The 27,952-nt window shown below is 47.4% G+C and overlaps 1 protein-coding gene across 5 annotated transcripts in view; it reads left to right on the top strand.

The window, feature by feature from the left end:
• The window catches only part of SEZ6L (seizure related 6 homolog like), a 201,992-nt gene that overhangs the window by 112,230 nt on the left and 61,810 nt on the right, over window positions 1–27,952 (top strand). For all 5 annotated transcript variants that reach the window (XM_033412788.2, XM_033412786.2, XM_033412785.2 and 2 more), the window contains exons 2-9: window positions 11,165–11,935; window positions 12,759–12,892; window positions 14,891–15,083; window positions 16,999–17,184; window positions 20,766–20,931; window positions 23,574–23,740; window positions 24,139–24,333; window positions 26,140–26,278. In XM_033412788.2, coding sequence (XP_033268679.1) covers window positions 11,165–11,935; window positions 12,759–12,892; window positions 14,891–15,083; window positions 16,999–17,184; window positions 20,766–20,931; window positions 23,574–23,740; window positions 24,139–24,333; window positions 26,140–26,278 — 1,951 coding nt within the window. The remainder of the gene's footprint in view (window positions 1–11,164; window positions 11,936–12,758; window positions 12,893–14,890; window positions 15,084–16,998; window positions 17,185–20,765; window positions 20,932–23,573; window positions 23,741–24,138; window positions 24,334–26,139; window positions 26,279–27,952) is intronic.

Raw genomic sequence — 27,952 nt, 5'->3', positions numbered from 1 at the left:
TTCCTGGCACTCATTCCCCTGTCAGTTAACTCATCTCCAGGTGGAGGGAGGACATGGGATAGAAATCTGTCCATTTCAGTCCTGAAGAGAAAATTGGTTGAAAAGGAAGGAAATTACTAAAAAACCAACGGGTTAACGAGGAAATCAAAAGGGAAATTTAAAAATGCCTCGAGACAAATGACAATGAAAACACAACCATACAAATGCTATAGGATGTGGTAAAAGCAGTTATTAGAGGGAAGTTCATAGCGATACAGGCCTACCTCAAAAAATAAGAAAAATCTCAAAGGAAACAATCTAACCCACCACCTAAAAGAACTGGAAAAAGAAGAACAAACAAAACCTAAAGTCAGCAGAAGGAAGGAAATAATAAAGATCAGAGAGGGAATAAATAAAATAGAGATTAAGAAAAGGAAGGAAGTTAGAACAATGGACCTATGAGAGGCTGAGAACTGGACCAGAGTAGCTTTCACCACAGTGAGGCCAGGGCACTTGGCCTTCGTTAATAATGTCTGCACCCTGCTACCCACCACCCAGGCACGGCCACATTCAGAATTCTAGAATTTCTGGATTTGAAGGGAACTTCATTATCTCCTAAGCTCTTGCTAAGTGTTCCAAAGCACCCTTTCTCTTCTTCACCCACTACATTCATTGGACGTCTAGCATGTGCAGAGCTTTGCAAGAAATCCAAAGATGCGTTGCCTATTCCAGCTACCCTTTTTTCTCCCCATCCTTCCCCATTCTCCTCACTCTTCCCTCTCTACCGCCTTCCTTCCTTGATGAATTCAATAAATTTTTTTATGATTTCTTCTCCATAGAAGACACTATGGTAGTTGGTAGGGGATATAATAGTGAGTAAAATAAATAAAGTTTATATACTTTTACTGTGCACTCAGCACTGCATTAACTTAGCTTTTCAAGAAAATACAGGGGATACCAAACCCAACACAGAGGACAACAGTGTAGGGGGGTCTTGTGGTTCTCAGACAGCTTCTGAATGTCACAGTTATTCTACACTTGGGACACACGTATTCATGAGAGGTGACATTGCATGAGTGTGGACCGTCTTGTGGGAGACAGTGAACATGACAGCAAGTCACCAAGACCAATTCAGGTTGTGAGAAGCACTCTGAAAGGAATGATGCAGAAAGTGAAAAAGGGGATTTTGGAGAAGGAGAGCTGAGACCTGGATGACCAGAGGAAGCCAGCCAAGCAAAGATATCAAAGAGAGTGCCAGACTGAGGGAACAGCATGTGCAAAGGCCCTGAGGTACAGAATGAATTTGGAAGTTTTAAGGAGAAAAAAAGTGCATGGGGTCATACTGCAGTTTGAGGGGAAGCATGGTAAGAGATGATGTTGGCCGGGGGGCTGAGGGGCTGGTGGTCCAAGGCTAGGCCCAAAAGGCTTTGAAGCCCACTGAAAGGAGTTTTGATCTTATTCTCAGTGTTATGGGCAGCGACTGATGGGTTCTAACCAAAGAGATCCTATGACCTGATTTACATCTTAGAAGTACTACCCATCCACTCCAGATGATTTGATCATTTCCAAGGACTCATCTGGTACAAATCTTGATTGGGGATCGATTTTTGAGGTGTGGTGGGAAATCTGCAGTGGCTGACAGTCTACCTGTGTATGAGGATTCCCATCTGTCTTGCCCAAAGTAGAGGACCACCATGGGTCCCTTGATATAACTGCAAAGTCAAGACTTCCTTGAAGAGCATGAAGTGCTAGGTGAAGTTCAGGTGACTTGTGTTTAACCTAAATGTTATTAATAAGCAAGTCAGTGAGGCCCATGCAAAGTTTCTCCCGAGTCTCTGGGCTCTAATTAGTCAGCGCAGAGAGTGGGGATGGTCGTCACTCCCCTCAGTGGTCCTCTTCTCTGATTTTAACCAAGTGGGATAAAGAGACCCAGGGAGCCAGATGGGACCAGCTTGATTACTGAGGAAGCTGGGCTGTAGACCATAGATGGACACCTACACTCTGTCCTCCCCAAGTGACTTTGATTCAGCCTACCCAGGCCCAAGGAGAGAAGTCTGGAAAAGAGGGGGGACAGAGGGGGAGACCCACTGCTGGCTTTTTGGTCCAGTGCTGTTGCCCTGGAAACGGGATGCCATGGATATCAGATATCCCAAGTACCTCCCTCCCTAACACCTCCAATCAGATGATCCCTCCTCTCTCAGGAGAAGTGAGGGAGAGATGGAGCAGTGGACCACTCCCTGCTGGAGTGATGCACATTTTCCCCACCCCCTGTGGAAATGTGAGGGCCGTCTGAAACCCTGAGAAAGGTTGGGGTTTGTTCTCTGCCCTCCTCTGAAACTGGGGTGGCAAACCTTAGGGAGTTAAGTACTATTACTAATTAGTATTGCTATAAAAATAGCGCACACATGGCAAATCAATGAAATTATTAAAAAATGATGCACAGTAAAAAGTGGTTCCCTCTCCCACTGCAAGCCTCAGTCCTGCTCTGCTAAGGCAATTCCCATTACTTTGCTCAAATGTAGTCCTTTCACTCCCATGAGAGCTGTTATACCCACTACTCTACCTTGATTTTTTTCACCTCACACTGAATTGTGTTGGCACATAGCTCTGCTATTCTTTATGTTATTTTTAAATTAGTTACATAGTTGTTGAATAGGTAATATTTTATCGATACACACACAGCTATGTATGTATAGATACATATACATACACATAGATACATATGTATCGATGTGAAGGTATGTAGTGAAAATTCTCCTTCCCACCATTACTCGCCATCCTATTTCCAGTGTCCCACCTCCCCTATAACCATCATGATTAGTTTCTTGCGTCTCCTTTCAGAGTTTCATTATGCACATATAAGCAAATGCCAACATATCTAGCTTTATTTTCTTTCCCCATTTCTACACAAAAAGCAACAAATTCTGTGTACTGTTCTGCACTTTGCGTTTTAACCTAACACAAACCATGGCCGTCTCTCCTCTTTGGTCCACAGATAGCTTCGCCATCCTTTTCTCGCAGCTGCACAGTCTTCTGTCTGGATGTTCTGTAATTGATTTAACCTTATTGATGGATACTTCGTTTGTCTCCAGGTCGTTTGCGGAGAGTGCTGCATTGCTTAACCTTGTATGTATGTCATTTTGCACGTGGGCAGACATCTCCCTGCAGGATAAATTCCCAAAGTGGACTTGAGTCAAAGGGGAGGTGTAATTCTGAACATTCTCGCCAGGTTACTCACCATGTAATTCACCAGGGACTTCATCTCATCCGTTTGAGCCCTGCGTGTATTCCATCTTGTGTTTCTACAATCATTTAACTAGCCCCCTATAGATGGGCAGGTAAATTGTTTCCAGATTTTTGCTAATAGAAATAATACTTGGTACTGTGAACACTTTGTACCATCCCACTGGGTGTCATGACCGTAACTGTCCTTCTGTTTGGGGACCTGACCAAGCAGCCCATCTACCTAGAAATCTACAGCTGTTTAGATGGAACTTCTTTTGCTACCAAGCCACTGCATCCACACTCTCTTGCTAGCCCTCCTGTGCCACAAATCCCCGGCCTGATCTGTGACACAAAGTCTGGCTACGGTGGGGTGGGCTTCCTGGGTGCTCTGGAGTAAAAGTGTGGTGAGGCAGGCGAAAGGTCGACCAACCGTGGGCACACCTGCAGCAACAACTAGAGAAAGCGAGAGAGCACCTTGGAATCACCTGGGGCGGGGGTGGGGGGGTTGCATTTTAGCAACCCACTATGCCTGGATCCAACTGCCCCAGATTCCAACTGAGATGGTCAAGTTAACAGTCACCAGAAGTTAAGCATAGACAGAGCTGGAGGGCAGCAGCACTCTTGTGTAGAGTAGGTGTCAGGGTAAATAAACAAGTTTAGGTTATTCTGGAAGGTGTTTTTTCAGCATCAATCAAAGTGTTAAATATGTAAGTCTTTTGGCTGAGCAGTACAACTTCTGGTACGTGTTCCTGAAGAATTACCTGGACATGTTCACGAAAGGTATGTCTTTATTGCAGTGTTATTTGAGAAGACAGGGTGGAGAATAACAACCTGAATATGAATCGATTAAGAGCCTGATTCAATAATGTATATGTTTATATTTTAATGTAGCCATTAAAAAAGCATGAAGTGGCCACATATGTGCTGACAAAAAGATGGATTTTAAGTGAAAAAATGGTGGTGGAGCACTAGTGTAATGGAATACTATACAGCAGTGAAAATGAATTGATCAGAACTACACTTATCAACATGGATGAATCTCACAAAATGTTGAACGAAAGGAAAGGAAAGGAAGGAGCAGGTTGCAGGAGGATTCATATATAAAGTTTTAAAACAGCCTGCACAATATATTGTTCAGAGATACTGACACATAATAAACACATGCACACAATAACTAATAATAATAGTAAAATATACATAATAAATGAGAATGCTCAAGGCCAAATTCAGGACGGGAGTTACTCCCAGGAGGTGGAGAAGAAGAAGGAGAGGGTGGTAGGGAGGAACAAACAGAGATTGCCTGTGCTGGTTTGCCTGCTGTTTCTTAAGCTGAAGGTGTACACACATGGGTACTGTTGCCTCACTCTTCAGCTCTTTCTGAATGGCTGGAATATTTCAAAGCGCACTTCTTAGTAGGTGCCAGAGCAATATATGCAATGTCATAACTCTGTGAATGTTTAGATTGACAGTGACAACAGTGCTTTATGAGGGCTGACAGCTGCTCTGTGAGCCGTGCTGTACACTCATGGTCTCGTCTTACTCTCTGACAAGCCTAAGAGATAAGGCTGGTGTGATCCCACCTTACAGATGAGAACAGGGAGGCCCAGAGAAGGGAAGGGACTGTCCAGGGTCTCGTGGGCAGTTAGCAGCAGGCTGAGTCTGGAACCCAAGCAATTCTGACTTCAACCCCACACGCCTATGTGCTGTCACACCTTTTAAGGTGAAAATGCTTTATTATTTTTATATCAGTACATTTTATTTGGAGATTAAACAAGATCCTATTAACAGGAGTTCCCTTTGGAAGGCAGGACTGGTGGATGGGTCGGGGTGGTACAGGGCGGATACTTCTGATTTTACACCTTTCAGGTATTCTTGCATTTTTCAAATAAACTATTTTATGTGGACAAGAGGAAAGGACACAGGAAACAAGGTCAGAACGTGTCTAATCCTACCCCAATTTGCTCTGTGATCTTGGACAGGTCACTTCCTCTTTCTGAGGCTTGATTTTTATTTTCATCTATAAAATGGGAAAAACAAAATGCCAAGTTCACAGAATTGTTTGGAGGTCGGAATGAGATCACAGCTGGGAATGCACTGGCAGAGTGTCAGTCGCCATCTGAGTGTCAGTATTGTTAGCCCGGCACAGGTAGAGGGCTCTGACTGAGCACCCGAAGCCCACCCCCATCTCTGCCCTTTCTGTCCCAGAAAGTCTTCTCAAAGTCCAGCGGGTCCTTGTTCCCGCAGGGCTGAGTGGGCTGGGTCTGGCTGAAGGGAATGGGTCGTGTTCATCAGCTCTGACTGTTTGCTGTCCAAGGTGGACCTCTGGATGCCAGCACCTGCTGCCTGTGTCTGGCACATAGTAGGTGCTCGCTGAATGAATGAATGATCACATGTGAGTGGGAGAAAGAAATACAGCCCTCACTTATGTCAGTGTCCTTATCTGTAAAATGGGGATTAGCCTAAGACCTTCTCCGCCCTAAAATTCAACGATTTAAGCAGAGCAAAGCACATCAACCCCAGGAATGGGAGGGAAAGTCTATTCAGTTCTGGGGGCAGTACCGATGGTCATCAATTAGAGGGGCTTTTGCTCCCCCCGCCCCCGCCCAAGGGACATTTGGCAACGTCTGGAGTCATTTCTGATTGTCACACAGGGGGTGGGGGGAGGTTGCTACTGGCCTCTAGCGAGTGGAGACCAGGGATGCTGCCCAGCCTCCTACAATGCACAGGACAGGCCCTTGCCCCACAGCAGAGAATCATCCCGCCGAGATGTAGCGGGCACGGAATGAACTGACATTCTTTGTTTCTGGTTTTGTCTGATGGGCTTTGATGTGGTTTTTCAAGCCTCAAATAGCCTTGTGTTGTTATGGCTGCTCACATGCTGTGTGACCCTGGGCAGCCCATTTTCCCTCTCTGGACCTCAGGTCCTTCCTCTGGGCACTTTGTAACCAGGAACTCTGGGACACTTTCCATCTATAAGAGGTGACATTTTGTTTTTGGTTTTGTCCCTGTGAAGGCCAAGCAAACCCACCAGCGTGGGCTGAGCAAGTCCTTATTGTGGAAGGTGAAGGTACAAGAAAGCACCACTGAGTTAGATACGAATATTGTTGATGAGAACAGTGACTAACGTTTTTGTACTGCCATTTATCAAAAAGATATCCATTGATCCACCTGCCATTCCTACTTCCTAAAAGTAGCCACTTTGACTACTGATTCACGAGTCCAACGAGAGGAGAGTTATCATCATCCCCACTGGGAGACTGCATCCCAGAGGGGTTCAGTGACTAGTGAATGAAGCAATTCTGTGATTACAAATGTTTGTCTCCTTTCCCTCCTCCTCTCCATCACAAGGCAGCATTTAAACCCTGCTCTTTTCATAAAATTTTTTTCACTTAAGAAAGTTTTGAATACTTCTTATGCACATTTTAGAAAATGTCAAAAAGTAGAAGGAAGAAAACACACCACTGAAAGGCCCACCACCCAGAGGCAACCAGGATCACACTTGGGGGCCTTTCCTCCAACTCAAAAAATGACTCTCTGATTGCGATTTGTTTGAGTTGGTTGTGTCTAGTCGTTTGCATCCACACCATAGAATTTTACGTCTTGCTGTTTTCACAGAACATTGTAGCAGAAGCATCATCCGGCTTCTGTTTGCTCCACTTCTCCTTCTATCCCTTCGTGCCTGTGTGATGTGCTATTGCTTAGAATCCAGGCTGTTCCTGGCCATTCTGCAGGCATTTAAGATACAGATCTTCAACTTCAGAGCCTCAGAACTTGTGCTTTTTCGACTTCAGTGGGATGCTTCCCAGTCTAACCTCCCATCTCCCCATCAACGTCAGAGAAAAGACAGAGGGAGATGTGTTTCCCCCACAACTTGGGTAGCAGAACAAATGCTCAGTTGCCTTCAGCGTTGCTCCATTCTGTCTTGAGAGAGAAAAGCAGCATAAGGATGTAATTAAAGCTCTGTCTCTTTCGTTTGGTACCCGTATTGGGTTATCGCTGTGCGTCTGCCTTCCTAACTTCGTTGTTTTTTTTAATCGAAGTATAGTTGATTTACAATGTCGTGTTAATTTCTGCTGTACAGCAAAGCGATTCAGTTATATATATTCTTTTTTTTTTTTTTTTTTTTTTTTTTGCGGTACGCGGGCCTCTCACTGTTGTGGCCTCTCCCATTGTGGAGCACAGGCTCCGGACGTGCAGGCTCAGCGGCTATGGCTCACGGGCCCAGCTGGTCCGCAGCATGTGGGATCTTCCCGGACCGGGGCACGAACCCGTGTCCCCTGCATCGGCAGGCGGACTCTCAACCACTGCGCCACCAGGGAAGCCCTATATATTCTTTTTCATATTCTTTTCCATTACGGTTTGTCACAGGATCTTGAATATAGTTCACTGTGTTATACAGTAGGACCTTGTTGTTATGCCTTCCTAACTTCTTGAATGCAGGGACCATGTCCTAGAGTGTTGACTCTCTCATGCTGAGGGTCAACCAGCCAAGAGAGTCAGCACCCAGTGCTTTCACTCATCAGTTGATTGACAGCATTCCAGTGGGGCACTGAACACGCACGATAAAGGGAGAACCAGCCAGACGTGACCACGATGATTGAAAAAGTTAAGTGCTATGGGAAAGAGGAGTTAATTTAACCAGGTGGTCACTGGGGCCCCAGGAAAAGCTGGCCTGTTTGAGCAAGTGAAGTCTCTGGACCTCTGAGGCCATGGAATCCAATTCTGGCTAATTCCCACTGGGATGTGGTTTCACATGGCACTCATTTGGCCAGCGTCCCAGCTGAGAGCAAAGGCCGGGTCTCACGGGCTGCATGCCTTGCAGATCACAGAATACACTCACCTGTCTTGAACGTGGCCTTCAGTTTGGAGCCAGCCAGCAAGACCCCAGCGTGTGTGAGCTCTGAAGAGTAAGAAGAGGCCTCGGGGGCAGGGAGATGAATGGTGCGTGTTGCGACGCTTCTCGGGAGTCAGGTGTTCAGTGAGAAAGGGCTGACGCGGTCCAGTGGATCCGCTTCCTAAAATGCTTTCTAGCTGTTGAGCTTGGCACCAGTTTTTCCCTGGGGACCCCGGAGGTGGAGCAGTGATTGGGGGTGGGGAGGAAGTTGACTCCAGGCTCCTCTTTGTTGTATTTCCTGCTGCTTTTCTTGGCTCTGCTGGATCTCCGTGGGCTCGGAGGGGATCCAGATGTGATGGGTCTGCCACAGGAGACCAGACCCATGCGGTCTGGTTAAAATTCGTATTTTAACCAGGAACATGTTGGTGTTGCGGGGTGCTATCTGGGGGGTTGAAGGACGCTGTAGCCCACCCAGCAGAAACGCGAACAGACCAGGGGCTTAGGAGAGAGGGGTTTTGTGGGGAGAGGCCAATTCAAGCCGAGGAGAGGCTGCAGGTGATAATACTCCGTATTTCTTGAAGGCTGGCAGCGTGGTCTTTGCCATCAGGAAAACCAAGGTTTGAAACCCAGCTTTGTTGTATGACCTTGGAAAGTTACTTAATATCCTAGAGCCTCCATTTGCCCATCCGTAAAATAGGAATAATGATTTCTAATTAGTAAGGGTGAGAAAGATTTAGGTGAGGTAACGAATACAAAGCGTGTAGCACACGCCTTTGCACGTATTCGGCACTCGGTAAAGTCATCAGAAATGAAATGTTATAAATATCACTCTTATTATAGCCAAGGTATGTTGATGTGCTTTATGTCATGTGTAATCTTTTATCACCTTTGACACAACTTGTTTTCCAAGTATTTCTATCTCTCACTCCCTCTTCCACTTCCTCTCTCTCCTCCAGCCCCTTGTGATCAAGGGGGCATTTTTGTGAAAAGACTGGCTGAAACGAATGTAGCCACAGGACCCAACAAAACTCACAAGCTAGTGTCAGGACTGAGGTTGTCGCTTGGCCCTTTTTAGCAAGATTACCAACAAGCTCTAAGAATAATTGCCAGTTACCTGATTGTTTCAAAAATCAACAGTCAGAGCTGGAAGGACCCTTAGATTTTATCTAGTCTGGCTGCCCATTTGACACACAGAAGAGGAAACCCACCCAGTAATGATGGGGAGTAGTGGCCAAGACAGGACCACTATCCGGGTCCCCCAGCCCCTGCTTGCATCCAAGCTCTGTGCATCAAACCACAGCTGGGTCTTGGGAGCCAGGTGTCCTGAACCCTCATCCTCGATTGTTCTTGTCTTATCACCTTCTCACTTGACAGTCTACAAAGATGGTCAATACCAATCATTTGATAAAAGTGACCGTGAGCATAAAAGTCACAGCTTTCAAGCAGGGCCACAACTGAACTGATCCTATGAGGTAGATGGAGTGTCTCTACTACAGAAAAGAGGCTTAATGGACTTGCCCAGGTTCACGCAGCTAGTAACTGTCAAAGGCAGGATTTGAACCCAGGTCTAACCCCAAAGCCTCAGCGCTTCCCACCTTGACCAGGAAACCTGCCTGGCACCTGAATGACCTGGATCTGTCCTCAGGTCAGATCTGGCCCCAGGGCCATCGTCGTCCTGGAATGTACACGGGCTTGGTAAAGAGTGTTACACGACAGGAATATTTGTTGATGCCAGTTGCACACTGTTGCAGTCTAGATAGATCAAGCCACTGCCGGTGCTGACTCGTGAAAGTAAAAGAGCCTTTCCAACGGCTATGGAAATAAATTTAAATGACAGTGCGGAAGGGACCTGAGACTGTGGCTGAGTGAGTGTCTTTTTCTGCGGAAAATTGACAAGGACAGCTATCAGTCCTTTGTCCCCAGGACATAATGCCTCTCTATCTCAAGATCATCATCAGTAACATTCTGACTGCTCCAGCCCCCTGCTGAGGGCACGATTACAATGACAAGAGTATAAAAAACAATGACCGATACAGCAGCGGATATATACCAGGCACTCTGTGGGTGAGGGACCCACATGTGCATACATGTACGTATGCTTTCCATAATCAACCTCTTGAACGATGAAAACCCTATGAAATAGGGACAATAGCCCCATTTTACAGCTGAGGAAACTGAGGCTCAGAGAGGTAGAGCCATTTGCCAGCTTGCAGTTGGCAGAACTGGGTCTCAAATAAGTAGATGCAGCTGTTTTCAGGCATGAGTCTGCTAAACAGTAGCCTGGGCCAGCCCTTATTTAAAATTATTAGGTGGTTTTCCTTTCAAGGCAAAAATAAATCACAAGGAGTCAGCAGGACATACAAGGCCCACCAGAGACTGGCCCCCACCTCCCTACCTCACCAGCTCTCTCTTTAATCACCCTCCACCTCTGTCCCCTGTTCTCTTTCATTCCTCTTTTGCGCTCACCTCAGCCAGGCCTCGGGTCTTCCCACACCCCTCTGTTCTAAACCTGCCTCACGATTCTGGATCCTCAAATCTTTGTGAGTTTCCCACAAGGTCACTTGTACATTATTTAGTTAAAACAAAAAAAAAATCAAACTCCCCCAATCCCAGGATAATATAGCCCTGAGTCAGGGCACACAGCTTAGAGAAGAGACTGTGGGTTGGTTACAGCCCCACTCATCCTCTTAGTGGGATAGCCTTGTGCAGTGAGCAACCTGCCCAGCTGTACATGGTGGTTCTGCCCCACAGACTGGGTGAGGGGCCTGTCCTCTTAGCACACAAAGCTTTTCTCTTTCTAAGCGTTTATCACATCAAATATGATTATTTCTACTTTCTTATTCCCCCTCCCAGGGCATATGTAACTGGACTGTGAAATTCTTGTGCCCTTGGTTTCTGTACCTCTAATGCTTAGCTCAGGCTGGCCATGATCAACCCCAGTCTCCCTGGTTGGGGAAAGGAAGGGAAGAAGGAATGAAAGGAGGCAGCCCCACATTGGTTGATTGGGCTGTACCAGCATCCTAGCAAGACTTGGGTACCACCTCAGGGGTGCCACCCTCAGAGTCTGCCAGTTGAGGACCTAAAGCCCCTGGCCCCAAGCTAACTGGTGTCCATTCTCTTTCCAAGATGCGCCACTGGAGGGAGATGCTGGCCCTTCAGGTACTTACTTTCTGCCCTTGGAAGCCCTGGGGAGCAGCAGTCTGAGCCACGAGACCCCCAAAGAGAGAGTGACCACGGCCCCTCTGAATCCAGCGCAGTCAGGGGACGAGCTTCACAAGCCAGAGTTGGAAGGGATGGTCCCCTCCGCACCTCAAGACTCCGCGGCCACGTCCATGCTGCTTCCGCTTCCGGAGGAACCCGGCACCGGGCATGCCTTCCCCCCGACGAAGAAGCCGCCTTCGCTCAAACAGGTGAACTTGACCAGGAGGCAGCTGAGGCCGAAAGCCACCACCGCAGCAGCTGTGCAGAGGGCGGCGTCCCAGCCAGCATCCTCGGACCTGGTCCTCCTCTCCTCTGCCACGGAGAAGCTCCGCCCACCTGGGGACCAGGACCCCGTGGCCTCCGCAGGGGAGGAGACCCACCCACTGTTGCTGTCATCGGAGGAGCCCCTCTGGCTGGAGCAGAAGGAAGGTGCAGTCCCCACGACGCCCGTGCCCCTACAGATCGCCCCCTTCACCTCGCAGCCGCTGGTGGCCCACACGCTCCCCCAGAGCCCCGACCCCGGGGCGCCCGCCGTGCCTGAGGAGGCCCACGAGGCTCCCCCAGGGGATGCCAGCCCCATGACCCTGATGGACAAATGTGAGAACGAGCTGACCGGGTCGGCCTCGGAGGAAAGCCAGGAGACCACGACGTCCACCATCATTACCACCACGGTTATCACCACTGAGCAGGCCCCAGGTGTGTAGCCCCCAACCCCTCCAGCCCTCCCAGAACTGCGATGAGGCACCTGCTGTGTGCAGGGCATGGGAGAGGGGGGCCGGGGAGGTCCACGTCCCACCATTGGTTACCATCTATGGAGCCCTAGCTATGAGCTTGACCCTGTGGCCCAGAATTAATATCCCTATTTTAGAGATGAGATCCCTGAGACCGTAAGACATCGAGTACCCTGCCCAATGCCACACAGCTAAACAGCGGGATTCAAAGCCTTTCATCTTGGAACAGAATCCTTTTGTCTGCCTAGAAGGCCCTGGCCTTTCAAGGTGCTTTTGCTTTTACCGTTACTTGAACTTGATAAAATGCACGTCTGTGTTCCAGTCTTTCTTCTACCTTTTTTTCCATCTTCAAACACAGAGGAGAGACATCAGCTGTCAATCATACATTGATTTTGGACAAATGCAATGTGGCCGCTCAGGAAAGAGTATGAGCTCTAGGTTTGACTCCTGCTTGCTGTGTGAGCTTGGCCCAGATGTGCACCCTCTCTGAGCTTTGCTTTACTTAATCTCTGAGATGAGAATGAAATATCAGTCCCTTCGAGGAGGAATGGGGTCACCCCTGTAGACCGATGAGGTGCCTAGCAGCATGTAGTAAGTTATCATTCTGTGTCAGATGCTGCTATTTGATTATCATGTTGATTCTGGAGCTGAAGGAGAATGAACAGCAGTGGGAGGAGTGGGGACAGGAGAACACAGGTGTCCCCAGAGGCCCTGTTCCAGCCCGCAGCCCATCTGAGAGATGACATCTGAGCTGTTCTCCGTGTCCTAATGACAGTGCTTTCCTCCAGCTCTCTGCAGTGTGAGTTTCTCCGATCCTGAAGGGTACATCGATTCCAGTGATTACCCACCGCTGCCCCTCAACAACTTCCTGGAGTGCACGTACAACGTGACAGTCTACACTGGCTATGGGGTGGAGCTCCAGGTAACCCCAGAAAGGTGCCCTGCAGTGGCTGCCTTTTCCAGCAGGAGGTCTCTGAAGGATTGTCTGAGTCAGGCTTGTTTTTATCATCCTAACCAGTTTGGTTCTGGCTTTGCCCTAATGGGGCAATTTAACCTGGGCTTTGGTGGATGAATAGGAGTTCCTAACTCAGGGCACAGCTGAAGTAGCTTGGCACACATGGAGGGAAGGGGATGTGTTGATAAGTTGTGAATCATTACACCCAGAAGGAAAGTCCTCTGATATCCTGCTTATCAAACACACACATAGTCATGGAAGCCCCATGTGGCTCATTTGATTCATAAACTTTTGGCTGCAAACTAAGAATGGAAAAGCAGGGTAGCATAGTGCTCAAACATCTGGGTTTTAAGTTGCGGCTCTACCAGTTAATGCTATATGACTTTGGGTAAGGGACTCCAGCTCTCTGAGCCTCAGTTTCCCCATCAGTAAAACAGATGAAAATGTTGCTACTTTACAGAGTTTCAGGGAGGAATAAATATGACAGTGCACAGAGGGCATTCATCCAGAGCCTAAGGGAGAGACAGCGGGCACTCAATGCATGTTACCAATTATCCCCACCCTAGTTCCAGGCCATCCCCAACCGACCTCCCCATCTTTAGAAGCACTTTTTGGTATGAAGTAAGATGACATGCCAGGAAGTGGTGAACTGTCCAGTTCACTGTCCCACAGAAGAAAGGGTGGACGTGAAGCCAGAAAGCCACCAGAAGATTTCAAGCAGAGTCAGTTGTATGACATAAGCAGAACTTTACTTTAAGAAGGTTTTCTGATTGCATAGGGAGGATGAAAGGTAAGCCTCTTGGCAGAACTCGTGTCCAGAGCTTAGCACAGCACGCGGCACGTGGTAGGTACTTCGTAAACGTTCATGGACTTAACCTGGAGAAAAGTTGCAGTCCAGCTGATGCTGGCACTTCATGAGCACTTCCTCCACTTGAACAGACCCACTCTGTCTAATACTGTACGGAGCTTTTCATCAGGCACCGTAGAATTCCTTCATTAGCACCTGCTCTGTACCAGTCACAGCAGTGGGGGGCAGGGTGGTATGTAAAACTGCTGCAGTGCTTGCCCTAAAGGAGTCTGCTGTTTCGTGATTGAGATAGACACACGTGGAAGACATTGGGATGCTTCTCCCAATGGTCTGTAGTAGATGTTCATAGTGGATGTTGTGGAATCACAGTGGAGAGACAGGCAAGCTCCTCGGCAGTTAGGGAAGGTTTCACGGAGAAGGGTAATTTTAGTGGGGCTTTGACGAATGAGTAGGCATTCATCAAAGAGAAAAGAGAGTAAGGTGTATGGCCTGAAAGAGGAAAGGCTTGTCAGTAATGCCTGCCTTGCTTACACAAGAGACAAGGGTCTGGGGTCCCAGGCCCCACTAAGAGAAGCAGAAATACTCATATTGGGAACTGGGGACTGACTAAGGTCCCCACCCCACCCCCGCTCCATTTGTTCAGCATCCTTGTCTGCAAGTAAAGTATCTCCCTTCTTTCTCTCCCAAGCCTGGAAAGTGGACTAGGCAAACCAAGTACATGGAGCTTTGAGGAGCCTCTGCCACTGAAGCCACCATTGAGGAGGATAAGAAAGTGGGCCTGAGAAAGCCCTAGAGATGAGGCCCCCCACCCCCTCACCAGTTTATGCAGAAGGGCAAGAATGTATTCAGTCAGTCCATAAAGATTATTGAGCACGTACTACGTGCCAGGCACGATTTTAGGCCCTGGGGACCCTGAGCAGCACGGAAAGTTTCCTGCCTCCCTGGAGCTTACCTTCTGGTGAAATGCCTTCTGTCTCCCTGGAGATGGGACCTCAGGCACAAGCTGATCAAACCCCTGCCCCCACCTGCCAGCTCCAGAAGACTCTGTCTCGGCTGCCAGCATCCAGAAGCCCCTTTCATGGGACTCAGATAAGGGGGCTAACAGATGCCCTGTCCCAAACACGACTCAGATTCTGTCTACCCCTACCTGTCTCCAGGTGAAGAGTGTGAACCTGTCCGAGGGGGAGCTGCTTTCCATCCGTGGGGTGGACGGCCCCTCCCTGACCATTCTGGCCAACCACACCCTCCTGGTAGAGGGGCAGGTGATCCGAAGCCCCACCAACACCATCTCCGTCTACTTCCGGACCTTCCAGGACGATGGCCTTGGGACCTTCCAGCTGCACTACCAGGGTAAGACAGGCTGGGGCTGTTGAGATGTCGCTTTTGTCTCCCTTTCTCTCTGGAGCCAAGGATTCTCACCCTTTTTGTGCCAGGGACCCCCTCTGGCAGTTTGGTAACACTGTGAACCCCTTTTTAGATTTGTGTTTTTAAGAGCATAAAATATGTACAATTCAAAAGGAAGCCATTCGTATTTAATAGCAGTTGTCAAAATATTGTTTTCATCTATGACATCATAACCTCTGTGCTTCTTGATTAACACATTAAATAATATTTCCCAGTGGCTCTGATAATTACTGTAATTTCAAAGGAGCATAAGAAATATGTCAAGATACTCATTTTGATATGAAAATATCTATGATTTCTCTTGGTGACAAAGTCACATGTTCTGTGACTATGTTACACATTGTTGCCTACATTTGTGATTGAAGGAAATACCATTGTTAAGTGAAAGGTTAATGAAGGATGAGCAAGCCCCCTTTTCCCGTTCAAGTTCATGTCTCCTGAATCTGACACACAAATCCCATGAGAGTCCATGGGTTGCTGGGAAACAGCCTTTGCTACTGGAGTCCTTCTCTCTTTTTTCTTCTTCTCCACTGTTTCTTTCTTTCCTTTTTTGTCTGTTTCTAGTCTCCTCTCTTTTGTTTTCTGTTCACCTTTCTCCTCTCTTCTCCTCCCTCTTTTCTTGCTTCCTTCATATCTTTCTTTCCTCCCCTCCCTCTCTTCATTCCCACCCCCATTCTGTCTTCCTTCTCTCTCTCATTTCAATGTCATCCCATTTTCCCCACCTCCTGGGCGTTTCCCAAGATCTCCGGTTACTTCCCTTACTAGGAGCTCCCCCTGGATACTTGCCAAGTATAAGATGGGGAAGGGGAGCCCTTAGCCACACCTTGGGAGGTCAAAAGCCATCCACATTTACGTCACATTGACTAAATGTCTGGAAAAACAATTCATTTAAAAATTTCCCCTTGGATGTTTCTGAAACAGATGGGTGACTGTATACAGGAGTGTCCGTTTCCTCACACCTTCTCAATATGCAGACTACCGTCTGTTGTCTTTGTTAATTAAAAAATGGAAAAAAAATAGCTCATTGAGCCATGAGCTTGAATTTAGTCCTCCTCATGGGAACTGGGAATGCACATATCCTAGGCTGCAGGAGAGGTCAGACCATAGTCTAGTGGTGGAGCTAGGACGGGTTCAGCACCCTCTTATGAAAATGAAACTCAAGGAGCTCAACGTGGTCACGTACACCCTTCTGCCACCCCATCCCGTGAGCTCTGTGCACCAGATATTGGGCTAAGGAGGCTCTTCTTTGGCATTTCACATGTAATCCTTACCGCCACCTGTGAAACAGGGACGATCACAGAGAGGAGAGTGACGTTCAGGGCACTGTGTCAGTTTCTCAAGGTCACACGGTTTCTGAGTGATGGAGTAAGAGAATGTAAACTCACATTCATCACCCTCAGAGCCCAAGTCCTTACCTCCCAGGACGGTTGTTTCCAAGCTTTCATATCTTGGGCATTTCCTGAAGAACTGGTTATTCTAACTCTGGTCCAAGAGCCTGCATTTTTATCAGACACCTAAGCTGTTCGTGCAGGTGAGACTAACCTACCTGGGTGATCCTGTCCCTCCTGTGCTCAAGGAGAAGGCCGTTGTCTCCAGGGAGAGATGGGAACACATTTGTCGCCCCAGACCTGCTGTCTCTGCTTAGGCAGGGTGGGGAGCTTTGAGCCTAGAAAAAAGCGCTCATCTGGCAGTCTCAGCACCACGTGATCAACTCGAGTCACGAGAATACCCTCCTCCAGCACTCCAGGGGCCTCAGGGGCCTCATCTTTTCTCCTCAGCAAAAATTGACTCCCAGGATGTGGGTCATGTTCTTTGTCTCTGCCTCTGAGAGATGACTGTCTGCCCCTGCATTTCTTCCCAGCCTTCATGCTGAGCTGCAATTTTCCCCGCCGGCCTGACTACGGGGATGTCATGGTGATGGACCTGCACTCAGGTGGGGTAGCCCACTTCCACTGCCACCTGGGTTACGAGCTCCAGGGTGCCAAGACGCTGACGTGCATCAATGCCTCCAAGCCCCACTGGAGCAGCCAGGAACCCATCTGCTCAGGTACATGCCAGCCTCAGCCAGACCAAACACGATGGTCCTCTTAAGAGGGGAGGGGCCAGCCCCCAGGGTATTAGCATTGACCTTAGGGAAGGGACTCCTCCAAATACAGGTGGCTGCTGCCGTTTAACGTTTTGTTATATGATAAAATTGACCATTAGTGACACTTAGTACATTCACAACATTGTGCAACCATCACCGCTATCTTTATCACCCCCAAAAGGACACCCTGGACCCAGTAGCAGTCACTCCCCATTTCTCCCTGTCCCCAGCCCTTGGCAACCACCAGTGTGCTTTCTGTCTCTATAGATTTGCCTATTCTGGACATTTCACGTACGTGGGATCGCACAATACGTGGCCTTTTGTATCCGGCTTCTTTCACTTAGCATAGTGTTTTCAGGGTCCATGCATGTTGTAACGTCTGTCAGAACTTCATTCCTTTTCATGACTGAATAATATTCCATAATATGGATAGGCCACATTTCATCTGTTCATTCGTTGGTGGACATTTGAATTGTTTCCACTTTGGGGGTATTAGGAATAATGCTGCTATAAATGTCTGTATGCAGGTTTTTATGTTTTCATTTCTCTGGGGTATATATACCCCAAAGTGGAATTGCTGAGTTATATGCTAATACCACGTTTAACTTTTGAAGGAACCGTCAAACTGTTTTCCACAACGGCTGCACCGTTTTACTTTCCCACCAGCCATGTATGAAAGTACCAGTTTCTCCACATCCTCACCAGCACTTATTTTCGATGTCTTCTTTTTATTATTATAGCCATATAATAATGTGGGTGTGAAGGTATCTTACTGTGATTTTGATTTGCATTTTCCTAATGGCTAATGACATTAGTATCTTTTCATACGCTTGTTGGCCATTTGTATATCTTCTAGGGGAAATGTCTATCCAAGTCCTTTGCCCATTTTTAAAATTTGGTTGTTTGTCTTTTTCTTGAGTTGTAGGAGTTCTTTATATATTCTGGATACTAGACCCTTACCAGATATATGATTTGAAAATATTTTCTCCCACTCTGTGGGTTGTCTTTTCACTTCTTGATAGTGCCCTTAATTTTGACAAAGTCTAATTTGTGTAATTTTTGTTTGTTGCTTGTGCCTTGGATATGACAGCTGCCATATTTTGAGCCCAGTCCATATGCCAGGGCTCTGATAAATCCTCACAGCAATCCTACATGGTGGGAACAATATCCCCATTTTACAGATGAGGAAACTGAGGCCCATGGAGGTGAAGTTTCTCCCTCAAAGTCACCAGATAGAAATTGAACTGAGTCCAGAACCCTTCTCTCCTGAGCTCTTTTCCTTACACCTTCACTGTTCAAAGTGCAATCTGCAGACCAGTGAGTTTATTAGAAATACACAATCCCAAGCCCCATACAAAACCAAGCGAATCAAAATCTACATTTAAGATGCTCCTTTTGTGGTTCATGTGCACATTATAGATTGAGAAGCACTCTGTACCACACTCTGTCTGCCCCAGTGGCCATAACCTTGACCATCCTCAGTTATCAAGAGAGCAAATCTCTATTAGATTCTCAAAAGTCCTGACCATGGCCAGGAAAGTGTAGGCTGCCCACATTAACTGAGCACCTTCTCTGTGCCAGGCCATGAGTCATGTACAAGGAGAATACTGGGAATAAGAAAACATCACTCCTGCCCTCCAGGCATTCATATAGTCAGTAGAATTCAAAATGCAAATGAGAGCTGATGATAAATTCTCAGATTTAATTGTTGCAGTATCGTTCCCCCAAGGCCCTTCAGAATTTTTCTTTTTTTTTTTTTAACAAAGAAAAAAAATTCAAACCATAGGGAAGTTGGTCTCCATGCCTCCCTCACGTTAATTTTTATCTATGTATGAAATCAGAGAGGAATTAAGCCTCAATTTGTGCTAAGAAAGACGGATGGGGAGCCGCGGCTGGCAAATTGAAACCAGTCATCAGTCGGCTTAATAAGGCAGGGAATGGGAGCAGAGAGGCCGCAAATGAGTGGCAGCTCGGGGAGGACAGATGGCCGACGCCCCCCACCAGGGACAGTGTCCATCTCCTTGGCTCCTGAGCTATGGGGCAGTAATGCTGGCTACACTTTGAGCACCTACTCTGTGCCAGGGACAGTGCCAAGCCCTCTACATGCAGTGTTGCATTGACTTAACCACCACAGTCCCATAAAGAGGGTGGAATTAGTATTAACATTTTACAGTGACCTAGAGGTTCAGAGATCTTCAGTGGCTCGTCCTAGATCCACAGCAGATAAGTGGCGCTGGCCAGATTTGAACCTTCACTTTTGGATGGGGATTCAGGAGAGGTAGCTGGAGAGCCTGCGTCCCAGTGCTCTGTCCGTGGTCCTGAAAGAACTACGGTACAAGACCTCTTGGTAGTGTCTTTGCTGTAGGTCACAGCAGAGTCCAGAGCAGAGAAGGGAGCTATCTGTCTTTCTCATCAGTGCACGTCCTTATTAGTCATGCAGTCATTCAGCAAACATTTAATGAAAACCAAATATCCTAAAAATAAGTCTACCTCCCCACATTTGTATAACTCTTTCTAGTTCACAAATCACTTTTTAATATTTATTAAATTTTTATGATAAAAGTAATACATGGCTCTGGTAAAAAAAAAAAAAAATTCCAAGAAAGTGTTGAAGACTGTAGCAAATCACTTTTACATTCCTGGTCTCAGTTGATCCTTGCATATAGCTCATTGAAATAGATATAGCGGACCATTTTCTAGCTTCTTTTTTCCCACGTAAAATATAGTGAATATTGTCCTATATTCTCAAGTTCTTTGAGAACATGGTTCTTCAAAACTATATGAATGACACGCATTTATTTCACCAAGCATCTGTACACGGACATTCATGTTCCTTCTGTTTTTTGCTCTTAGAGGCAATCTGGCAGTGAACATCCTTATTCATACATTTTTGTGAAACTCTCTAAATCTTTTCTTAAGGTAAATTCCCAGAACCTTAATTACTAGGTCAGAGTGTTTGAACATATTTTCCAGAGTTTTCATCAGATTGCCCTCCTGAAAGGCCACAGCAACTTGCAATCTAACCACTCCTGAATGAGAGTGACCATTTCCCATCACTGGAGATAGCTTTCCAGTTTATTGCTGCTTTTTATCTTGACCAATTAGGTGGATAAAGATAGAATATAGTTTAGATTTGCATTTCTTTTATTACCAGTGAGGCTGTATTTTTTTAGTGCTTACTGAGTAATAAAAGTATATTTCTTCTTTTGAGAACTGCCTATTTATGTCCTTCTTAATTACCATTTTGTAATTAGGAATCAGGGCACAGCCAGCGCATGGAAGAATCCTTAAATCACAGCCATTCATTCCCCACCATGGAACGCACATGGCAATGGTTCTAATCATGGAATTAGACCACCTGTCAAACAAGATGAACCTGTCTCAGGAGGATGGGACTTTTCCCATGGTTTCTCTCTTCCCCAGCCTATTTCCTCCCATGAAGGGGTGGGGAGTGGGGAAGGATGAAACCCTCACTTCCTCTCTCTCTCTGTCTCTCTCTGCAATCTTCTCACTGCCCACCCACCCCTACTCTCTGACCCCAGCCCCTTGTGGAGGGGCAGTGCACAACGCCACCATCGGCCGCGTCCTGTCCCCAAGTCACTCTGGAAATACCAATGGGAGCCAGTTCTGTGTGTGGACAATTGAAGCTCCAGAGGGCCAGAAGCTGCATCTGCACTTTGAGAAGCTGTCACTGCATGAGAAGGACAGGTAAAACTCTGAGGGTCCCCAGCCAGCCTCATTCCTTCCCAGAGTGTTAGAACGTGGCTTGGGATTTGGAGTCTTGAAAGGACTAAAATGCTGCCTCATGGACGTCAAGAAAGGAAGAGCTGGGGAGGGTGGCAAGGATATTAGAGACCATCATCTTTGATCTCTTCCTCTTACACATAAGGAAACTAGGACATACAGAGGGGAAGGGACTTACCCTAGTCACACAACAGGGTAGGGGGAGAGACAAGAAGGGAATCCAGTTCCCCGACCTCGAACTGCCTCATCCCTTCTCCTGCGCATCCCTTTTTGCAGTTGAACAAGGAGGGAGTGTTTACTGAGCATCAGCTCTGTGCCCAATCATGTATTAGCCTCCATGGAGAACAGGAGAGAAGTAGGAAACATTGGTTCCTGGCAGTTGAGATGGAAAAACCAGACTTATGTACAAGAAGGAACTAGAGAAGATACAAGACAACATCTAAGCAAGAGTATGTCTGTAGATGCTAAGTTATATGCACAGAATCGAGAATCTGAAAACTCTGAGAACTTATTCTAGAATATTCTGGAATGTTCTAGAAAATTAGGGTCTTAGCTGCTTAGACTTACTGTCTTAGGTTGAGTTTCCTTGGAAACAGACAGAGTGACAAAGATGTGCGAGAAAGTGGTTTGTTTGGGAGCTGATCTTAGCACCAGGAAAATGAGCAGAGAAGGAAAGGGAGTAGATACAGAATGTATTAGTAGGCAGGTGACTGCAGAGACAACTGGGTCTCTATCTTCTGCGGGCCTCCAGGAAGCTGCGTTGAGCAGGGCTCAGAGCGTTCCTATCGGAGGGTGAGGGAGCTGGGTATTTATCCACCCCCACCATCCATGTTGGAGGAGGCGTGCTCCTGGACACACTGACTCCCCAACACTGCCTGCCACCCTTGGAGCTGGCTGATTCTCAGAGACTCTGGAAGCCAGCCGAAAATGGGTAAGGAAAGAGTGCTATGGGGATGTGGGTAGGGCACCGACAGAGTGTCGGCACCTTAGAATTCTGGAATTGTCCGATGTTGATCTTAGAATTATATAGTGTCCTGGCTTCTTTGAAGCTTCAAATCTAGACCATTAACCTCTAGGAAAGGATTCTGAGAGAAAATACCAGAAAACTGAATAAGTTACCCAACTCTGGAGGCTACTTCCTTCCAAGTCATCCAGCTTTATCCTGAACAACTCCATATCAATAAATCACTACTTTAAAGTACAAGGTGTGGGGCTTCCCTGGTGGCACAGTGGCTAAGAATCCGCCTGCCAGTGCAGGGGACATGGGGTCGAGCCCTGGTCCGGGAAGATCCCACATGCCGCAGAGCAACTAAGCACGTGCACCCCAACTGCTGAGCCTGCGCTCTAGAGCCCGCGAGCCACAACTGCTGAGCCCACGCGCTGCAACTACTGAAGGCCGCACACCTAGAGACTGTGCTCTGCAACAAGAGAAGCCACCATAATGAGAAGCCCACTCACCACAACAAAGAGTAGGCCCCGCTCATCACAACTAGAGAAAGCCCATGCAGCAATGAAGACCCAACGCAGCCAAAAATAAATAAATTTATAAAAAAAAAAGAAATTCTCTTCCACCTGGGAACTCTGGGAGCCAGTGTAGACACACACACTAACTTCCCCATTCCTAGCAGCGAGAGAGCAGAGATCATTGTCCCTCATCTCCCATCAGTTAGATGATGGCTGCTCTCAGAGTTTGTTAATTCCCTGACACACTGGCCTGTCACCTGTGCCAGTAGCTGGGGCACTCCAGAGAAAGCCTGCAGGACAAGGAACACAAGTGCAGAGAAATGGTAAGAGCCTTGAGGAGCAACTAAGCACATGCACCACAACTACTGAGCCTGCGCTCTAGAACCCACGAGCCACAACTACTGAAGCCCGCACACCTAGAGCCTGTGCTCCGCAACAAGAGAAGCCACTGCAATGAGAAGCCCGCGCACCACAATGAAGAGTAGCCCCTGCTCACCGCAGCTAGAGAAAGCTCAGTGGGTAGGGAACTGGGGACTAAAAATTGGGACTCCTGACTGCAGGCACGGTGGTCTTAGGAGATAAAAATCAGTGACAGAGTGTAGTAGGGGTCCAATGCTTGGTCATTTGACTTGCATACCGACTCTGTCCTGCGCACTTTATATCCATGGTCTCTAATCCCCACACTCTGGTGTAGGTGTGCTTGTACCCATTTTACAGATGAAACAGAGGCTCAGTGGGGTGCAGTGTTTTTGTCCAAAGTCACTCAGCTCAGAAGTTAAAGTCGGAACTCTGTCTGATTATATATATATCAGTGTTTCAGGAATGATATTAGCCCAATCATCCCAGCTTCTCAATTAGTAATAATAATCAGTATCTATTAATTCATCTGGTCATTACATCACACCCAGCACTTTCCTTAAGAGCTCAGAGTCTATCCATGAGTCTGGGACAAGCATTGTACAGAAAAGGAGACAAATTCGAATAGATGAAGCAGAGTGCGCGGGCGAGTATGGGGTGAAATCGGGATGTGAGTCTGGGATTGAGGCCGCGGAGTGGGTGGTCACAGCACACACCTCCCACTGCTGTGTATCAGCGGCCCGAGAAGACCTCATATTGGCTCTTGTCTCCTTCCCCACTGCCAGAATGATGGTCTACAGTGGGCTGACCAACAAATCCACTCTTCTCTACGACTCCCTCCAAACCGAGAATGTCCCCTTTGAGGGCCTGCTGAGTGATGGCCACACCATCTGCATCGAATTCACGTCTGACCAGGGGCGGGTGGCCTCAGCCTTCAACATCCGGTTCGAGGGTGAGGGTCCCGGAGGCTGCCCCGTCTCCTAGGGTGGCAGCATGGGAGCAGGGGAAGCATGGCGGGGCCGGGTCATGGGAGGTAGAAATCTGACCTGCAAAGGATTGGGGAGAAGCCGTAGCTAGAGTGACTTTTGGACTTCCAAAGGCCGCCTCTGCAGGGTTGGGAGAGCAGAGGTTCTTGTTCCCATTTTAGATAAGAAATAATGAGGCCCGAGAAGCCAAGTGAATGGCCTAAGGGCCCTCAGCAGGTCAGTGGGAACTGGAATGTGGGGTCTGGTACCCGTTTCCCTTGGGGCTTCCCTGAACAGCAGGAGGGGCCCCTGCTTCTGAGACACAGCCCTGTGAGCCACCCCTGACTCATTTGAGCGGCTGCCCTCTTTTGTGTCCTGGCCCCAGCCTTTGAGAAAGGCCACTGCTATGAGCCCTACATTCAGAATGGGAACTTCACCACGTCTGACCCGACCTATAACATCGGGACCATAGTGGAGTTTACCTGCGACCCCGGCCACTCCCTGGAGCAGGGCCCGGCCATCATTGAGTGTATCAACGTGCGGGACCCATACTGGAACGACACGGAGCCCCTGTGCAGAGGTGAGTGGGTCACAGCCCTCCTCCCAGGGCACCCCAGAGCCCTCCACCCCTTCAGATGAAAGGCCCAGCTTATATACCGATTTTAGGAGTAGAATCCTTTCTGGAGCTCACCCTCCTTTGGGTCAGGTTTGCTGCTGGTCCTTGAGAAAATCACAAAATGGGTAAAATTGAAAAGTTGCCTCTTCCTCCAGGCACAAGACCCCATCATGCACAGCTTGGTGAGAAGATCGCTGCATGGATTTCAGCTCCTACCTGTGCTATGCAGACATGTGCAGTGCATAGCCCGCCCAACAGCACATGGCAGCCCTGAGTCTAATTAATGATAATGATAACAGTTGTTAATAGGAGTGCAAAAAACTGTGTTTTTGTGCAGGCACTGCACAAAAACTGTGCAGGCACTCTGTGCCTTATCTGATTTAATCCTCGCTACAACCCTGTGAGGTGCATATTATTATTGATCCCGTGTACAGCTGAGGAAACAAGCTGTGATGTGACATGCTTCAGAACACACTGAGGGTAATTGGCAGAGGTGGGAATGGAACTCAAGTCTCTCTGTTCTCAGAGACCTGTGCCCTGAGCCCCTTTGGACAATGTCAGCTGTGTGGAATCCTCATCTACGGGGACTCCCAGTGCCCTGCCCTCCCCTATTTCTCCATGTTCAAGGCCACTGAGCCACCCCGAGCCTGGACCCATGTGGGAAATGTGGAGTAATGAACAGAGCCCTGGCTCCCGGCAGCCGCCACCTGGATGGTGGTTGGCGTGAAATCACAGCCTTGCCGTGGTGAGGGATTGATCCCTGTATTAAATGTGCTGGTTTAACAGAGTGGAATTTATTGGTGCTTTGGCCTCTGCCACACTGAGAATTTTCCAAAGCAGTAAACACAGAGTGAAATTTAAAGGGCCAGGTGCCAGGTGCGGCCACATCTCCGCTTCCAGTTCAGAGCCAGGGCGTTCCACAGTAACGTTAAGAATTACTGAACGCTTACCTTGTGCCAGGCGTTGTGCTGTGTTTGACATCCATGAGCTCACTTAAGCCTCAGAATAACCCAGTGAAGTCAGCACTGGTGTTTCTCCCTGCTCTATAGAGGGAGGCATCTGAGGCTCCAGGAACTTATTACATGCCTTGTCACAGAGCCTTTGGTGGCAGAGGCAAGACTCGAACCCAGGTCCATCTGACTAGAATGTACCATCTCTAGTTACTATTCACCCTACTCAAGGGGAGGGCTATTAAGGATGCACTTGAAACTTTGAACTCTGTCGTTCGTCCTGAAAGAACTACAGTCATCCTTCAGTATCCACAGGGCACGGGTTCCAAGGCACACACCCCCACGCCCCCAATACCAAAATCCGTGGATGTTCAAGCCCGTTATATAAAAGGGCACATCCTCTCATATACTTTAAATCATCTCTAGATTACTTATAATTCCTAATACAGTGTAAATACTGTGTAAATAGTTGTAAATACAATGCAAATGCTATGGGAATGTCCTAAATGCAATGTTAACGCTATGTGAATAGTTGCCGGTGAGTGGCAAATTCAAGTTTTGCTTTTTGAAACTTTCTGGAATTTTTTTTTCAAATATTTATGATCCCCTGTCGGTTGAATCCATGGATGCAGAACCCACAGTACGATGTCCTTGCCCCACCTTTGCCAAATTTCAGCTAAAGGAGGCAGGTGGCCAGTCCTAATTTAATCATTCCGCACACATGTATGGACTGTCTGACTTCACAGACCACGCTCTTAACTGTTACACCAGATCTGCTTCCTTATGAGTAATGTGTGTGTGTGTGTCTGTGTCTTTACAGCCATGTGTGGTGGGGAGCTCTCTGCCGTGGCCGGGGTGGTGCTGTCCCCAAACTGGCCAGAGCCCTACGTGGAAGGTGAAGATTGTGTCTGGAAGATCCACGTAGGGGAGGAGAAACGGATCTTCTTAGATATCCAATTGTGAGTGTTTACGATGGGTGGACCCCCCAGGCCAGCCAGTTGGGGAAGAAATTGCTCCTGCTTTATTATTTCAACCAATATTAATTAAGTATCTATTGCGTGTCAGGGACTGTGCAAAGAACTGGTGTCCTTATGGTGAGGAAGTGACAACATCATACACACCCAGAAGGAGTTCCTGTCCTCAGGAAAGTCAGTTGTCTAAGGAAACAGGCACTAAGTGAGGAATTGCAGCGATGTAGCTTTGTTAAGCACTGTAAGGAAAGGTGCCTGATGCCATGAGATTCTATAACGGGGACTTGATATAAAGAGGAAGGTCAGAAAAGCCTTCCCTGAGGATCTGACAAAGCTCAGAACTAAAGGATGAATTGGAGTGAATTCATCCAAGAAGGAACAGAGTATGCAGAGGCCCTGTGACAAGAGCAGGCACAGCATTTTCAGAGGACCGAATGGCTAGTATGGTCAGGAGGAGGAGGGAAATATAACATGTACACTCTGTACCACAGTAGTTTATTTTCCTATCTATCTCTCTCAACTAGACCAGAAGCTCCTTGCAGTCAGGACCTGGTCTGATTTATCTCTGTTTCAGGGTCTAACACAGAGCCTGACACATAGTAGATGCTCAGAAAATGATTGCTGAATGAAGAAATGCTGTCATGAATGGACTTACCTGGCTATGTGGCTGTTTCCAATATTCAGTGGGGGTACCTATTAGATGCTCCATCCAGAACTTTCCCTAACTCCCCAGGAATCAGGAGAAGGGGACAGAGACACACAGTGGTGGCTAGAAAAGCAGAAGAAAGGGCTGTCCAGCAGATCCAGACATGTGGCTGGGACAGTGAGGGGATGGCAAGTTTGGAAGAGCCTCTCTGGATGCAGCCTAGGGGTCAGCTCTCCCCTCAAGCCTGAAGTAGAAACCCACTTGTGTGGGAAGCATGACTTGGGTGCTGCTTGGCTTTGCAGAGGAGCCTGGCGAGAGGGAAATTATTTGCAAGATTTTGTGCCAGCACCCTACTGTTTTGATTACTGTAGCTTTGTAGTATAGTCTGAAGTCAGGAATTGTGATCCCTCTAGCTCCATTTTTCTTTCTTAAGATTGTTTTGGCTCTTCGGGGTTTTTTGTGTTTCCACACAAATTTAAAAATTTTTTGTTCCAGTTCTGTGAAAAATGCCGTTGGTAATTTGATAGGGATTGCATTGAATATGTAATTGCCTTGGGTAGTATAGTCATTTTAACAATATTGATTCTTCCAATCCAAGAACACAGTATATCTTTCCATCTGTTTGTGTCATCTTCAATTTCTTTCATCAATGGCTTATAGTTTTCTGACTACAGATATTTTGCCTCCTTAAGTAGGTTGATTTCTAGGTATTTTATTCTTTTTGATGCAATGGTAAATGGGATTGTTTCTTTAATTTCTCTTCCTGATATTCTGTTGTTAGTGTATAGAAATGCAACAGATTTCTGCATACTAATTTCATATCCTGCAACTTTACTGAATTCATTGATGAGCTCTAGTAGTTTTCTGGTGATAGGAAACCCCATTCTAAAGCTCCTTCCTCCAGGAAGCCTTCCATGGCTCCCCACTGCCCTCATGACAAATATAAATTTATGGTCCCAGTTGATGAGCACCCCGCCACCAGAAGTTGCTGGGCAAACCACCTCAGTCTTCAGCCA

This window comes from Orcinus orca, chromosome 15, assembly GCF_937001465.1.
Source record: "Orcinus orca chromosome 15, mOrcOrc1.1, whole genome shotgun sequence".
Lineage (NCBI taxonomy): Eukaryota > Metazoa > Chordata > Mammalia > Artiodactyla > Delphinidae > Orcinus > Orcinus orca.
Note: the sequence above shows the minus strand (reverse complement) of the source record. Positions and strands in the feature narration are given on the sequence as shown.